This window comes from Palaemon carinicauda, chromosome 41 (assembly GCF_036898095.1).
Source record: "Palaemon carinicauda isolate YSFRI2023 chromosome 41, ASM3689809v2, whole genome shotgun sequence".
In the NCBI taxonomy this organism is placed as follows: Eukaryota; Metazoa; Arthropoda; class Malacostraca; order Decapoda; family Palaemonidae; genus Palaemon; species Palaemon carinicauda.
In genome coordinates this window covers 31,217,728-31,235,227 of record NC_090765.1, presented here as the reverse complement: position 1 = coordinate 31,235,227, position 17,500 = coordinate 31,217,728, and the positions used below count along the sequence as shown (strand labels likewise).

Below are 17,500 nucleotides of genomic sequence, written 5' to 3'. Positions count from 1 at the left end.
TTCTTTAACGCCATGCTTTGTTTAGGTTAGTTATCCCATTGATATCTTAAATCCCATTGAAAAAAATAAATTGAGTTATGAAAATGCATATGTAAGCCTTGGCCCAAAAATTCAAGCGAAACTTTTTCTTTCTTCTAGATTCTCACCATTTTTCTTTGTCTTGAAAGAACAAAGGTGCGTTTGAGCAACTCGATAACATTTAATTGAAGTGTTGCATTTCTTTATAAGCAATGGTGGTATTTCATTCTATGATCCACTTCAACTACTGACGTTGCACTCTGATAGTACATTAGTTATTCCAGTGAGCATGTGTTTCATAAGTAACAGGCGTACGAGAGAGAGAGAGAGAGAGAGAGAGAGAGAGAGAGAGAGAGAGAGAGAGAGAGAGAGAGAGAGATGATTTTATTAATTTTTCATTATAAATTGGTCTCTCGCGTATTTTGACATGTTTTTATGGGGATTCCGATAGCACTAGCAACCTGAACCCTTTGCAAAACTTATACCTGATGAAAAAAAAAAAAAAAAAAAAAAAAACGGTGAACGCACTAAAGACCAATTCCCTTTGAAAGCAATAGATATTTTAGTTATTAGAGTTGATGGGCACATTATCATTGGTTATTATCATAGCACATAAGTGGTTTCTTGTTCCATTAACTGGAGAGGTTTTCTATTGTGTAACTTGAATGTGTGGGGTCTGCTTTTAGTCGTCTTAGGATTAGTTCTTATATGTGTGTGTGTGTGTATATATATATATATATATATATATATATATATATATATATATATATATATATATATATATATATATATATATATATATATACTAGTTTAAAAATAAAATAAACAATATAAATTTAATACTGAAACTAACAAATGAAATTACGGACTAAGATATTTTGCCTCTCTCTCTCTCTCTCTCTCTCTCTCTCTCTCTCTCTCTCTCTCTCTCTCTCTCTCTCTCTCTCTCTCTCTCTCTGAGACACAAACACACACACATACACACACCGTATATTAAGGTGCCATAAATTACGTAAGTTTTATAAATGTCGCACAAAAGTTAATTCAAGTACTTTATGTTCAGGTACATGGTATGGAGAGAGACCATATCTTCTACAGCAACCCAGGGCTTCAGAATAGAAGGAGTGAGAAGAGGAGATGGGACCTCCAGCAAAGATTTTAAGACAACGAGGACCAGAGAGCAAGTCCTCACAGCCCTCAACAGTTTCCTGCAAGGATACCCACACGCTCCAGTAAGTGTCCCACGGCCTTTTACTAGTTCATACTTTTAAGTGTGACGTGGTTTGTTTAGATGAGGATCATATGATTAGCTAAGGTTATTGACCTTGTGTAAGACCTTTAGGTTTCTTGAGATCAGAAATCGATTCAAGATTAAGTATATCATTTGGATGAGATGAAAAGGGAACATTTTAACAGTAATTTTACTTCTTGTTTGAATGGGGATATCATGTTAAATTTAACTACAAATAGTATTTCATGCAATTCTAAATACATTTTAACTAATTATCAACCGTTTCTTTTCAGGGCCGTTATGTTCAGCAGTTAAAATCGATTAAAGTAACGTTGGAAGCATCTCCTTTCTTCAACTCTCATGAGGTAAATACAAGTAATTTGTCCCATCTTTTCCTTGATTATCACAAGACTGAAATTAGTGGAAAAAAAAACTAGAAAAGAATGAACTTTGTTGATAACTAATAGTATTAAAGTTTTTTATTTCTATTTCAAGTTATCGTAGAAGGTTTCACTGTTCAAGTATCACCCCTTATAATCCAGTCACCTTTCCTTGTGCAGATTCTCCACCATGTATTATTATCTCTGCACTTACTCTTTGTGCTGTCATGAGCACTAAGGAACTATATTTCTTTTTTTCCTTGTCATTATATCTAATCAGGTATCAAGTGTTATGTACAGTATATGCGTGCATTGTTTTCATATTTTAGCAGTTATTTTGTTGTAACGGTTCACATTTATGAACTTCATTCTTGGCTTCCCCAACCAATGTCGTTGATTACCATGACCTTAAACTACTTAGCTGTTTATTGCATTGAATTTAGTCATTGTTACGCTCCTCTGTGCATTTCTGAATTGTGTTATTTCTTAATAAGAATGAAATGGTGGTATTTCATTCTATGATCCACTTCAACTACTGACGTTGCACTCTGATAGTACATTAGTTATTCCAGTGAGCATTTGTTGCTTAAGTAACAGACGTACGAGAGAGAGAGAGAGAGAGAGAGAGAGAGAGAGAGAGAGAGAGAGAGAGAGAGAGAGAGAGAGAGAGATGATTTTATTAATTTTTCATTATAAATTGGTCTCTCGCGTATTTTGACATGTTTTTTATGCGGATTCCGGTAGCACTAGCAACCTGAACCCTTTGCAAAACTTATGGATTTTCCTCTATTCGGTAATACCATTAGTGTAGCGTTTCCTTTGATTTCTGAATCTAACGTTACGAAATTAATATTTGTCACATGAAAATAAACTAAGTGTACTTTTCCTCGGAGGAATTTTCTGTATGACAGAAGTGCATTTAAGGGAGTCGCTAGAATCTCATGTTTACATATCTGAATGAAAATCCATGTTTCTTAACTAGAGGTTTATTTGACACGGCAATAAGGGGTCATTAATACCAAATGAAATTACATACGAAAATTCTTAATAAAATATTTGAGACGTAAACCCATACGAATAGAAATATATTTGTCAAGGAGCATATTTATATTAACCATAGACTGCAAAAATCAGTGAATGCACTTAAAACATCTTTCAATAAGAACTATTTGAAATTTAAAGTTCTTCCATCTTCAATTACAATGGCAAGTAATTATAAATGGTCCTTGTCTTGACACTTAGCACCCAATAATGGACCTCAATTCCCTGTAGACGGTTTCATTGTATTTGTCTCTCTGTGCACTGTATATGTTTATTGTAACAAAGAAAAATGAAGTTTTCATTCTTATTCGCGAGGAAAGTTCCTTTTATTTATTACATGCAAATCATTAGTTTGTTTGTTGAAGTATTCATGAGATGCAAGCACCCCGAAAAATCTAAAGTATAAATGTTAATTAGAAATGCAGATTAAGTTCATGTCTTTATGAGCTTTAGGCATTAATATAACCGTACTCTCTACCATTGCTTATAAAACCTCGTTAGAAACATATTTTTCAGGGTTTTTTTTTTTTGACATGTTACGAATATTGAAATGTCCTAGTCTGCATTTACAAATCCTGTTATCTTGTTTCAGCTTATAGGCAGCTCTCTACTGTTTGTCCACAATGACACGTCAGCTACTGTGCGTATGATTGACTTTGCCAAGACGATCCCTCTGCCAGAGAATGTTCACGTCACCCATCGCAGTCCCTGGTCGGAAGGTACTCACGAAGATGGTTATCTCTTGGGTTTGGACAACCTGATAGATTTGTTTTCCACCGTTGAGAAGAACATGGCGGCTAGCGAATCCAATAAAACTGGGTTACAGAATAAAACACCGCAGGAACAGACAAATAGTAGCGGCAGCAGCAGCGACGCCATAACTGCCAACAAAGGCTTCGACGACAATAGTAGTAACTGTAATTCTACAACGACTACTATACCATCTCCCATCCCCACCGTCAATAACCACACAGCTGTGCCTGTAAACGCATCCTTAACCTAAGTCAGTTCTAATGTATAGCTTATGAGACAATGTACAATGAATCTTCGTGCTGTATCTATCAAATCTTTAGCTATTTTACTAAACTACCGAGCACTTTTTTATTGAATGATGGTGTTGAGATTTTAACACTTGTTTTAAAAGAAATGAAGTTTACAGAGTGGTTTGAGTGTGATTAAAGATTAGAAAGAGAACTGGGGAAAATGATGTCGTGACTTGACTCTTCTTGGATTGTGCCTTTGGTAGAGTTTGTAGTTCTAAGATACTGGTGAACATGCAAGGTTAATTTTTATGAAAATGCAGCTCTTGGAAATACTGTAATTTTATAAGTGCAAAAAAAACTAAGAAGTCAGGATGAGAATACAAAGACACCAAGTACTATATTCCTTTCTGGAAAACACATCCTCCTCTTCTTCACAAAAACTATATTTAAATACAAAACGTGTATATTTTTCTGTATATATTCTTTTACCTCTTATTACCTAAGTCATGTAAATAATCTAATACAAGTTACATGAACTGTTAAGATATATTTACTAATTTGTAATTTCTTGTCAAATATATCTTTTGATATTTATCATGTTATATTATCATTAAACATTAATTTATTATGAGTTATGTTTCTGATTCCCAAAATGTCTTTTATATTAAGAGGCAAATATTTTGTGTCCTTTTTTATTCCAGGAGTACACAGTTAACAAATACCAGGATCAAGAAAGCAAGGTAAATTTCGCCACTGCTAAAGCATCAGTTAGTTGGTATTATTATGGTTAACTTGTATTCAACTTTATTTCCCAAAATGTAAGAAATTACCAAGACTATATTAAGATTCTGCACTACCTGGGAGCTTGGGCTAATTTTTACTATATCAATTATATTCAAGATTTAATAATTTAGCGGGCAAGTAGCCCGTAGAAGATATATTTTTTTCCGATCTTTACAAGTGTAATGAACGCAACCTATGCAACGTACAGTATATTACACTGTTTTCAACCAATGGGAGCATACTTCAAGTCTCTACTTAGGTAATTAGTGTGTGCTAATTCTTCCACATGCTTGGAAAAAAGTAGCACAGTGAGTCAGTGTCTTCTCCATTCCTTCTAGCACCAAGATCTCCTGAGATATTCTGCCCCCTTACACCACAATTAATTATGGTAAGTCTGAAAACTTCAATATACCATACGAGATTAGCGTCCGGCTTCCATGAAACCACGCTACTCCTGGACGGGGTGAGCCGCCCAGATTATGTGAAACCACTCAATGTACGGAAGTGCTATACTGTCCTGAATACCGGGAATCATGTGATCTTCAATATAGCCCTCATGGTGCATATTTCCATTGAATTATTGATGATTATGATGGAAATATGAGCCAATTGTTGTTATGTTAGGGTAGCCTAGTGATATATTGTGCTTTATTGTGGTTTTTTTTTTTCACGGTGAGAGTATAGTTGAGATTATAAAACAGAAATAACCATGTTATGGTTAGCACCTCCTCTATGAGAGGGAGACTCCAAAATCAAACTCATTGCTCTCTAGTATTGAGTTATGCCATAGCATATGTACCGTAGTCTTCCACTGTGTTGGGTTAGAATTCTCAGGCACACTATTCTATCTGTTTTTTCTTCCTCTTGTATTTTTCTAAACGGCGTGTTGGGCTGGCTTAGTAGAAGGGCCATGGATGTCTGGTGGTTTATCAAGAGGTTGCCTTTTCCCCATCTGTTCCTTTATCTTCCTCTCTGGTATTCATTTTCCAAACCATCATTGCTGACCTCAATTAAGTTGAAGTAGCTATCCTGGAGAGTACGTCGGCTCTGCCATGTCGACCAATTTTATCCAACATGTTTTTTTTTTTTTATCATTATTGTTAAGTTTGTTTTCAAGTATGATGAGACTTTTTTATTGATATTAATTCTTGATATATCCGGTGACATTGAGCAAAATCTTGGACCAGTGTGTTCGAGACGTCGCCTGTGTCGACTAATGTATTGCAATATTCGTGGATTGCATGTGAATATTAGAGACCTTACAGTTGCCTCCAGACGGTATAATATTCTACAGTGCTCAGAGACGTTAATTTCTCAAATGAGGCCCTTGTCGAAATATGATAGAATAGTGTGCCTGAATGTACCCTCAAGCAAGAGAACTCTAACCCAAGACAGTGGAAGACCATGGTACAGAGGCTATGGCACTACCTAAGACTAGAGAACAATGGTTTGATTTTGGAGTGTCCTTCTCCTAGAAGAGCTGATTACCATAGCTGAAGAGTCTCTTCTACCCTTACCAAGAGGAAAGTGGCTATTGAACAATTACAGTGTTGTAGTTAACCCCTTGAGAGAAGAAGAATTGTTTGGTGAGCTCAGTGTTGTCAAGTGTATGAGGACAGAGGAGAATATGTAAAGAATAGGCAAGACTATTCAGTTTGGATGTGTGTAGACAAAGGGAAAATGAACCGTAACAAGAGAGAAGGATTGAATGTAGTACTGTCTGGCCAGTTAAAAGACCCCATAACTCTCTAGAGGTAGTATCCCAACGGGTGGCTGGTGCCCTGGCCAACCTACCACCTACTTTATTCATTTTACATATTTTAAAAATTATTCTAGCTTCGACAAGGAACCAGTGTAGCTCAATCAGTCTTGCTCTTCTGTTCATTATATTTTTTATCATCCTAAGTTATACTTCAGGCGAGTAGTAGAGTTGCAATAGTCAATTCTATTAATAGAAAAATTAAATTTCAACTTTCTTACAGAAACGTTCCAGTCATCCAAATAATTCTTTACAAAAGCAGTGTTTCTATGATTATATCCAATGATTTTTTACCGCATTGTTCATTTGAACACTGAGAGGCAAATAGGTTACGAACTCTTCTGGTTACTGGGACCAAATAGACATTAATATTCATTCTGACGTTGCCACGGCATCTTATTTTCTTCCGCCCCCCCATAAATTACGTTCAAGTTTGGTTTAATTGTTTAAATGTCATCTAATCCCTAACGCTAGTTACAAAAGCAGTTTAATTTCTCAGTTGTATCATCGATTAAATTTATGAAGAAGGAAAATTCTGTATCAACCGTATATAACTTGAACTAGACTCCCTACCTTTGTAATACTTTTGATTGATTGATAATATAAGTACAAAATATTTGACCTTTTATGCTTTACTGTGTCACCTCTCTTCTTAATGGATCATTAGATAAATACAAATTTCCCATCTTTGCACAATACCTCGTCATGTAAGTAGTCTTTCAAATATTCAAAAGCTTCACCATCAATACCAGTGGATCGTAAGCAATATAGTAGTCGTTCGTGCACAGCTTAAAGCAGTAATAAGATTAATTTAAATCAGGATGCCACATTTATAGCCCTCCATCATTTACAATAAATAACCTAAATAACATACTGCAGTCTCCGCAGAATATAATAGCCTGCATGTCGACTGATTATCCGTTAAATATGTTATACTTTCGAAATGATTAACTTGTGGTTTATGAATCGCTCCTGCCTTTTGGATATGGATGATATTCGAAATAGGTCTATGTAGACTCCGGTTCAAGTAAGTACCTTTCCAAACTTTTGGAACTAACGCAACTTAACTTTCTCACGGTTCGGAAACTTTCACTCTGAATTGCGTACAGGTATTTGCAGTTTTCTAAGCCATGAAAAAGTTTGTACTCCTAAAGACTAAATATATTGACATGGGATAAATTTCACATTTTTTTTTTTTTTTTTTTTTTTTTGCTAATCCTGTTAACACCATCATTGTAAAATATCGTACAAATCTTTTCCACACAAAAAAAATTACTATTATTATTTTGTTTCTTAAGGTTATAAACCTCAGTTATAACCTTCCTGGAGAGATTCATCATTTACATTTCCCATCAGACAATAAAGGAACCGATATGATTTATTCATGACTGTTTTTATCGGAATGTGAATGAAAGCAGGACTTTTAGGGTTAAATCCAGCTACCTTGACCGTATCGAAATCAGCCAACCATGTTTCAGCTATCACTAGCATATCAAAAGTCTTGTTTAAAAACTTTATTTTCCATTCTTTTATTTTCAACAGACATTATTTACATCGGTGCAGTTTTTAAAACCTCAACATAAATATTCATAATCTGTATTGGTTAATATTCGCTGATTGTACTAAGGGCTTGATATCTTGATAATTTTATGATCGTGTACTAAAAAGACACATTTGTTACCAATTTTGTATATTAGGAGTAAAAAGGATAAAATTGCAATGAAAAAGACTGTTAGCATCTATACAGACATCGAGAGACTGGCGTAATGTTTCTCTTTTATTGACTGATTACTTTAAATTTTCTTACATTGCTTAGTCATAACCTGCTTGTTGAATAATAGCTACAGATTGACGAGTCCCTGAGATTTGTAACTTTTATTATTTTTCTAATAATTAATGTAGATTAAAAAAAAAAATCTATCCTTGAATTTTGCGCTGTAAAATGGTCGGCATACTACCTCCGTGGTCCTTGGCTAAACTCGTTTCAAAATGGCGGAACTTCATGGACTATGGTAACAAATTTAACAAACCCGTTCAACTGGCAACACGTCACAGATATCGCTCCAGATACCTCACCAATTTGATAGTGCATCCTGCCCTTCGACTCAAGTTTAATTTTGATTAACAAGGTAAAATTATAGGAACGTTATTTGGTTAAGATAAGTGAATTTATAGGGAACGGGATATTTTTTTCTTTAAATTGTGCAAATTGATTAGACAAGCTTAGACCTAGAGCTAAGGCCAGTGGTACACCCATATTTGAAGTCGGCAGAACGTGGGTTGCCACTATGTCTGTCTTTATTACCAAAGGTTATTATACCTTTTTTAAATATAATAATGAGTAATGACGTACAAATTAAGTTGGTATATTTGCAACTTTTATGGATTTAATTGTGAAACTGTGCTTTTAAATGTAACTGTTACTTATGTCATACCACAGTGGAAACCGGAAAATTATTTTTTTTAGCTTTTGGAATAACCTACGCGGTCAGCACTGCATGTAATTTTAACATAAACTTTCATGGGTAACTATGCCCTCACTGGAAGAGTAGAAGGGCAGATTTGTCCTACAACCTAACCTAACAACCCGAGATGCTGCAAGTCAATGTAATAAGTCCCCATATGTTATAGATGATGGTTCGTTTTTTTTATTGCCATAGAGTATGGTTTACATTGACTAGTTGCCTACTTAATAATAATAGTGTATGTTGATAAATTAGGATATAAATTGTTACACCAAAAATACCTCGTTTGTTCCTAGACGGGTATTAATCTTCGTCCTTTAATTGGAGATTGATTCAAGAGCAGATGGAATTCAGCAGTTAAAAACTTACAATGTGTCGACAGTAGCCAATAGTTACTGGCCAGTGTCAGTAACACTGAACAGTCACTTTGATTCTTGCGGCCGACTTACGCAGATGTACTATCAGTGTCTGTTTAAACAATGCGGGTTTTAAAAATCTTTTCCACGGCGTGATTGCAAGCTTTTTTATGCTGAAGGTAGACGTGAGAACACTGCCCGGGAGTTTTGGAAAATGTGGCACTTTCTTGAATGGCATGGAGGTAGATCCTCATTCTTTGTGCCCTTCTTGCAGGAGGCACAGTTACTGCCTAGAATCTGCTTGTAGGGAGTGTTCATCCCCCAGTGGATGTATATATAAAACGATGCGGAAGGCGGCGGTAATGCGAGACTTCCTCCTCGGGCTCCTCGTTAAGGTCGAAGTAGTCTGCTATGCCTCCTCTTTCTCCCACTGATATTCTGCCCTCTGACCCTTCTCTTTCGGTCTCTTCGAGAGGCAAGTTGGGGAAGAGGCTGGGAGACCTCACTGTTTCGCCTAGTGAAACAGAAGAGCTTTTCCCTTGGGAGGACTCGTAAGGCATCCTTGCTAGAGTGCTAAGCCTTTGTGCTTTAAACCTTTGACTGAAAATAAGCACTCTCTCGACATTGCCCTCGACAGTGAGCCTGTGCCCAAGCTGCCAACTAATATTCTGACCTTGACAGGCCCTTTTTGACCAATCCCCTGAGGATTCCCATTGAAGACAATAGTGAAGGGAGCAAGTTCTCCTTCCCACAAGATAGTTATTAAATCTCCTCATGATGAACATCCATCCCTACTTTTGTGGCCCCCTTTAGTTGTATCTCTCGAGTAATTGATAGCGCGTTGTTAAATTCCCACAATGTGATCGAACCTGGTGACAGATAATATGTGTGTTGGTATCATTATAAATTTGACATTTTAACTACCTCAAACAACAAAAGCCACTCACTATGATAAATAATTTGTTAGTAGATTCTGGCCTCTCTAGAATACTGTTATTACATGGACGTATTACATAATTGAGCTCAACATTATGCGTGCACAATGCGGTAGTTAGGGGATTGCTCAACAATTGGTATATTCTGAAAATTCTTAGCAAGTCTCGAGTTATAGGCCTACATTTTATATGAAGGTAGTCACTGGTTCCATGTGTTTATAGCCATACATCACACTTAGTCTGGCCTATGGATGTGTTAAACATAAGTCTAGGTTAAAGGTTAATGTGCAATAGATAGTTCTAAATACATTAAGCTGCTTCCTTTTAACTTTATTATAGGTGCTTTTCTTTCATGCATGCTATTTCACTTGTTTTACCCATATACTACATTCGCTATTAGGGTGATTATACTCACCCATGTTGGGCATACTGTGCCCAATTTCTCTCTATTGGTTCTAGTTACGAAGTTTAAGTGTACTTAAAATGTGCATAGATTCCCGATTGGTCTGACAAGTGTTCAATGGAGGTGCATACACGTATTTTGCTTACAAACCCATCCTGGCCCAGTATGACCTTTGAGACTTGGCTCAGTTTCCACCAATTTTGCGGGAGACTGGGAAGTTCCATGCAAGCCTGGTGTGTTGGCACATTCGGAGTGTTTGCTGGTACTCTGCTCTTCCAGAAGTTGGCACGCTTCCCACAGTGGCGTAGGGCTTCAGTGGGCATCAGCTGTTCCATTGGAGGGCTACTCCCATCTTGAGTCCTCAGGATTGGATTTGGCATTGATACCTCAAGGTCCAAGGGGGAGCTCTGGTGTGCAATAAGTGGACGATTGTTCTGCATTGCCTCAAACAAAACAATGTTTTGGAGTCAGCTGTCATCAATCTTTTATCCCAAAAATGGAGGAGAGAATCTTGTGTACTACATGTATTTGCCACTTCCATATGCCTCTCATGTGCAATGCCTTTGGAGTTTTAAAAAGTTGTCAGTGCCCTATTGTCAATTATTTGTTGATTCTTATTTTTCTTCTAAGAATCGAAAGCCGATCTTAACTCCTTGTAGTCCCATACAAAATTTGCGTCCCTGCCTGAGTAAATTTTCCTGGAGTAATTCTTTGGGACGTAAAGCAGTCCAGTTTGAGGAAGAATTTGTGAGAGTCCAATTAGTGTAACATTTCAATGTGAACAGTTCTGGTGTTGAAACACGTGAATAAATATCCTTACTTCACTTGCTTTGACATATGTACAGTTGAGAAGGGCCCAAAACAGTCCAATCTGGTGAATGTGAAGGGAGGGCTGCCTGCTGTAATTTTGTCTATTGGAAGGTCTCATAGTCTTTGTATGGGTGGTTTGCTATTCACCCTGCAGTAAATAGTGCATGCTTAGAGAACAATGTCGATGGTTGAGAGCGATTTCTTGGCTTAGGGTTGTCAAAGGGTGCCTCTCAAATGACACTGCAGGTCAGTAGGTCGGAGGTTGCGTCAGAAGATCCGCTCTGTATCTCCTCCTTCCACTGGCAAGCAATACTTGGGCTGTCGGTCCCCTTGTATTGTTATCTGTTAAATTTTGTTCTAAGCAAATGGGTCTCATTGTCTTGGCTTGGAACATGAAAATCATGCCTAATCGATCAGCAGTGAAAGTTTGGAACTGTCATTCAGGGCTTTTAATATACTGGAGGACTGTTACAGTACCCTGTCCTACCAAGACCTGGTTGTTTTAGCTTTCTATTAATCTTGACAGTTATCTGCACACAATTCTAGACTTACTATAGATAATGTCGTGATTGGTGCTAATCTTGTGGGTGCGAGAGTCATGCTGCCATAAATTTGTCCATTTTTGTTTTACACTGAAGACATGTTAGCATGTGTGGCTTTTGGGTCATCACAGAAATTATTTAATTCTAGCACTTCCTTTTCATAAACATTTTGTTGCATAGTGTGAAGGATGCTAATACACCTAAAGTGTTATAGACATAACTCATGATCCAATGAATTCCTAGTCGGGTGCAAAGTTTGGAGCAAGTGGATCGCTGACTTTCAATATGTCACTATCTAGGTACATAGTTTAGTGCTGCGCCTGTCGATAAGCTTTCCTTAAGTCAACATTCTTCAGTTACATTTCTCTCTACGGAGGTAACAATGGATCACATTCCAGATATGCTTATTCATTTGGTTAGACGAAATACATCGTTTTTCAAGATTTTCTGCAGTTCACGTGCTAGGTTAGTGTCAATTTACTCAGATTGAGTAGAGAGAAGCTTGTCTTCAACATAGGAAGTTAGATTCTGTTTCTTTTGTTTCATCGTCCCAGTTGATTTTGTGTGGTTTTTAATGCAAAGGTAGAACATGCTGAGCTCCACACTCCCTTGAATAAATGAAGTCATATGATAGTGCCTCGGGTTTTGTTGAGATCCTGTAGCCATGGAAGAAATCAGAGCACATTTCTGTCCGTTGAGGTTGCAAACACTTGATGATACATATGATACATGGCCTATGTCAGCAGCTATTGCCTCCTTAACTGCTTTTAAATCTGATATGGATTCCTGGAAAATCCTTCATCATATCCTGTCCTTGCATGACGTGGCTGTTTAATGATAGACTACTCCCTTGAATCCGGCAGCCCAGTCGAAAACCACTTGGGTTTTATCAGGTGTGTTAATGTTATGCTGAATGATGTTGGCACTACTCAGTGATTTGCAAGTTCTGCATATCCGTTCTTTATCAAATTGTCCATGTCCATGCCCTTTACATGCCGTAGTTACATTTCTTCATTATGCAGTAGTTAGGACCGAAGCAACATGAGATGTAGGTTCAGTATGCAAATCTGGTTGTCTGGTACTTCGAGTACTTCCTCTCTAAAGGGTATTGGAAATTGGTAGTGGGTTCAGACACGCTTTTCTTGTGCATTCCATATCTGCATAACCTTAGTATCTTCCACAGGATTTTCTCTTCTACATTCCAAAATTGCAGAACTTTTCTCTCGAGGTCTCATCCCTTTAGTGGCAAATTGCTCCATCAACTAATGTTCAACCCCGAAGAAACTTACTGTAGATCCTTTTAGTTTATTCTTTACCGATTTCATTTTTCCTCCTTACTTCCCAACCTTTTTTAACCTTTACTTCATAGTATGTAACTGCAGTGTTTTCGCCAAATTGCTCTTTGGCACTGGATGGTCTCACAGGACCCAGTGTCCGGTTCTGTAGCCTGAATTAGTACATCTAGTCGAACCAGAAAACCATTCTTATGTTCTTGTATTACTATTATTGTTGTTTTAAGTTATCTTGCACTATGAAATAATTGGTATTTAGATATGTCCCATGTATGCAATAGGATTCTCTCTCTCTCTCTCTCCGGCGTCAATGACCTTAGATGTCAGGATGCCTGAAAACTTTAAATCATTCTCTCTCTCTCTCTCTCTCTCTCTCTCTCTCTCTCTCTCTCTCTCTCTCTCTCTCTCTCTCTCTCTCTCTCTCTCTCTCTCTCTCTCTCTCTCTCTCTCTCTCTCATTTTCATATATAGATAGCGAGTATATTAGATGGATGTAGTAATACATTTTAATTGTAAGGTTTTCATAACTACATTTGTCTTGAATGTTCAGGTTTTTGTTATCATTAGACAAGAAATATGTAACTAAAGTTAAACAGTTGAAAGTTATATATTGTTTACATGGGTACTACTAGAGAAAATGCAGTTTGTTGATGAAAAAGTGTGGGATTTCTTAAGATTGAGATACTTTGGTTATATGGTTAGAGAGAGACACGGCAGTGAAATAGTACACTAGATTACTTACTTTACTGCTTTACTTGTTTTGGGTTTAAATCCAACCCTCCACTGAAGTCGAGTGAACTACTTCTCGGGCGGGTCCATATTAATCATCTAACGAAACATTTTCATTATAACATACAATTCTTTGATTGTATTATCTTCCAAATCATATGATCTTGTGAAAAGTAATGTCTTTAGTTTCTTCTTAAATTCAATTGCTCCCTTTAGGTCCTTCATTTCAGTTGGCAGTTTATTATAATGTCTAGGCGCACAGTAGCTAAAAGCCCTTTCACCAAATTTTCTATTTGTTCTTGGTTCAGATAGCCTATGTTTGTCACTCATGTGTCTCATGTTAACATTTGTTTCTAGTTCTAGTTTGTTCAGGCATTCTTTTAGATATTTTGGTTCAGTATCTTAAACGTTAGTAATAGTAGCTTGTATTCAATTCTCGCTTTTACCGGCAGCCAGTGTAATTTAATTAGTGCAGGGGTAACTCTTTCCCTATTGTGTAGTCCTTTTTATTAATCTAGCGGCTGATAATTTGGTAAGCCATATAGCTTCTAAATATTATGCAACATAACTATTTGATATACTTTAATTGCCTTCCCCAACTTCGTTATTTTGATAGGCGTATGTTTTCGTATGTGAGGGTTTATGACTCGCATAACTCAAAACTATTCGACCGAATCTCAAGAAATATGGGGGAATGATTGGTCATGGCCAAAGGACAATTTACTGAGATTTTGTTTGTGATTGGGTCAAATGGGAAGTTCAAGAACACAAAAAGGTAAAAAATGTCTTTTTGCTATGTCGTGGTTAATTTTTATACGATTTAAATGAAACTAGTGCCAAATATGCATAATTCAATTGTATATCTTGTGATATACAACATATCATGACGTCATTACCCTTGCTGGTGTATTCATTTGTTTGTATGTCTCTGTGTTTGTCTCTCGCATATCTCAAATCTGGTTGACCGAATTTCATGAAATTTGGTGGGATAATTGGTCAGGATCCAAGGACAATTTAATTAGATTTTACTTCACTTTATTATTTTAAGGCTGATTATCCAGTCATGTACAGCAAGAGAACCCTACTCTCTTCGGGACCTCCACAGTCGTTATATCATATTCATTCGAGATCATTCAGCATTTCACATCGCGTATTGTTCGCTTATTGTGAAATCAGCACTGTCGAAGCACTCGCAGAATAAGTGTCTCTCCAGTTTCCTCGTGAAAGCCTTAATTTCTTAAATCCTTCGGATGTCTCGTGGGAGTTTATTGTATAATCTCTGGGCCGCATGTTTAAATGCTCTAGAGCCTACAGTAGACATACATCTAGGTTGTAATAGTCTGAAACCATCTGTAACTATTCTCGTGTCAACACGATTTGTTGGCTGCACAATATGTTGCAATTCTATTAGACATTTCGGACGGCCGGTTCTGATGACTTGGTGGGTTATAATACATATTTCAAATTCAATTTTCTCTTCAATCGGCAGCCAATGTAAATCAATTAGTATAGAAGTGATCCTTTCTCTAGGTGGGACACCTTTTATCAGTCTTGCTCCTCTGTTTATTATGTTTTTTTAATTTCTTTAAGTTGTACTTTTGGTAAATTGTAGTAGATGGAGCTTCAGTAGTCAATCCTGGTAATAACAGTTTATCACAAGTTTCCGTACAGAATATTCATACTGGTACCTTTTTTTCATAAAGGCAATGTTTCTGAGATATGATAGCCAGTTTTTACTACATTATCTATTAGAGCATGAGAGACAAGTGACGGTAAAGATACACGCCTAGGTCACGAACTTGACTAGATATCGGAACCGAGTCGTGATTAAAGTTTATTTGAATATCACCCAAGTTAATTACGCTGTACTTCTTTGCCACCACTATAAACTCAGTTTTATTTTCATTTAATTTTAGTTTATTTCAAATAGTGAGTGATGCTCTCTTTAAGAGCACGGAGCTCTCGGTGGAGCAAATTATAGGTGTTCAAACCGTGAGTACAAATAGAAATAAAACAGAATGTATGTTTTTTGGCACAAAGGTGGCTTTGAAGAATTACCAGTTAATTCAAAGTATAAAAATTGGTGACGCTGATGTTGGGATTGTGCCTGTTGTGAAGAATTTGGGTGTACTGATAGATTGTAATTTGTCAACGAGGGACCAAATAGTGAACACAGTGAAAGTGTGTAACTATCACCTGAGAAACATAGCATTTATTAGAAAATATTTAACAGAGGGCAGTACAAAAATTTTAGTGATGAGTCACGTAATATCAAGGCTTGATTATTGCAATTCTCTGTACTATAAATTGCCCAATACACTACTAAGAAAGCTTCAAAATGTGCAAAACCTGGCGGCTAGACTGATAAAAGGCATTAAACTACGAGAGAGAATAACTCCTGCATTGATCGATCTACATTGGTTGCCTATTAAGGCTAGAATTGAATTTAAGATTTGCTTGTTGACTCACAAAGCACTTACAAGTGATAAGCCTAAATATCTTCGTGATTGCTTGGTCCCCTACCCTCAAGCTACCAGCGCTGCCGATGACCCACATAGACTATTCGAAATCAGTGTGAATCATACAATAGGAGGAAGAACGTTTAGTTATGCTGCACCGAGACTTTTCAACGACCTTCCACTTGATGTCAAGAATAGCAAAAATGTGGCAGCTTTCAAGAAAAACATGAAGACTTATCTTTTTAGAAAGTGTTATAACAGTGACCTGAAAACTATTAACCCTGAATACAAATGCTAGCAAATAACTGATAAGATACAGAGCAAAATATTAACCGGAAAGAAATTATTTTCACACACCAAGGCCCGCCTGAACAGACTCTATTATCAGATGGAGGTCGAGAAATAAACACGTAAAAGTAAGTAAGTAGTTAAAATGTGATACCCAGTGTATTTAACAGCCTTATGTATGGAATGGTTCAAGCTAAGAATCTCAGTTCATCAGTCACTTATGTGTCAATAAGAAATACAACTTTCGAAATGCCAGATGAGGGTTTAACTTCCCTTTTATCAAGATATGGAAAAGTTGAGAATATCAGAAGAAACAGGCTTTCATAAGGACCTTTCAAGGGGTTATTAACAGGGGTCCGGACAGCTATTATGCGGTAAAAGGTATGTTGCACGAGCCATACTTAAAGGGTGTGCTCTTAACAAATATATGTGGAGAACTAAACTGTATATTCGAAAGAGGGCAACCTTCCCTCCAAGAAAAAGGCTTGTTGAAAATTGTTAATTCTATAACCAAGCATGTAAAGATTGGCCATCCTCAGAATTAGCTTAAGATGAACAACCCTCGGGTACTCTGGGGTTGCGGATCTTTACAACGTCCGAGGATTTTCAAGGACTGACCCGGAGTTACTAAAATATATTAAAAGTACAATGATAAATACGTTTAATGTAAATAAAATAGGATTTAAAACTTCTATTAAAAAATTATGCTCGAGTCGGTATATTTGATTTAAAAGCATATATAGATAAATACAGTAGTAAAAATTACGATTGTGAATACAGTATATGTAAAATAAAAAAAATATTCATGTAAATATATGGTGATGCATTCATGTTATGAATTGTAAGAGTGTAAATGTGTATTTCATAATAAAAGAAAAAAATCATATAGTTTGATAATTGTCAGCCATTCACTAACGCTATCTGATTTGCACGAAACTTATGGCAAAATGTGCATAATTCAATTGCCTATCTTGTGATGTGTGTTTTGGGATCAAATACCCACATGATAAGTTTTCATGTTTGTATG

The 17,500-nt window shown here is 36.6% G+C and overlaps 1 protein-coding gene and 1 long non-coding RNA gene across 2 annotated transcripts in view; both read left to right on the top strand.

Annotated features, from left to right (window-relative positions):
• IP3K2 (Inositol 1,4,5-triphosphate kinase 2) overlaps positions 1–4,284 on the top strand; it is a 159,007-nt gene extending 154,723 nt beyond the window's left edge. The window contains 3 exon segments of the mRNA XM_068364458.1: positions 1,082–1,250; positions 1,543–1,614; positions 3,263–4,284. Coding sequence (XP_068220559.1) covers positions 1,082–1,250; positions 1,543–1,614; positions 3,263–3,673 — 652 coding nt within the window. The 3' untranslated portion in view covers positions 3,674–4,284.
• Positions 4,285–8,202: 3,918 nt separating this feature from the next.
• LOC137632637 (uncharacterized) overlaps positions 8,203–17,500 on the top strand; it is a 40,439-nt gene continuing 31,141 nt past the window's right edge. Inside the window, exon 1 of the long non-coding RNA XR_011042068.1 lies at positions 8,203–8,324. This is a non-coding gene — a long non-coding RNA (uncharacterized lncRNA). The remainder of the gene's footprint in view (positions 8,325–17,500) is intronic.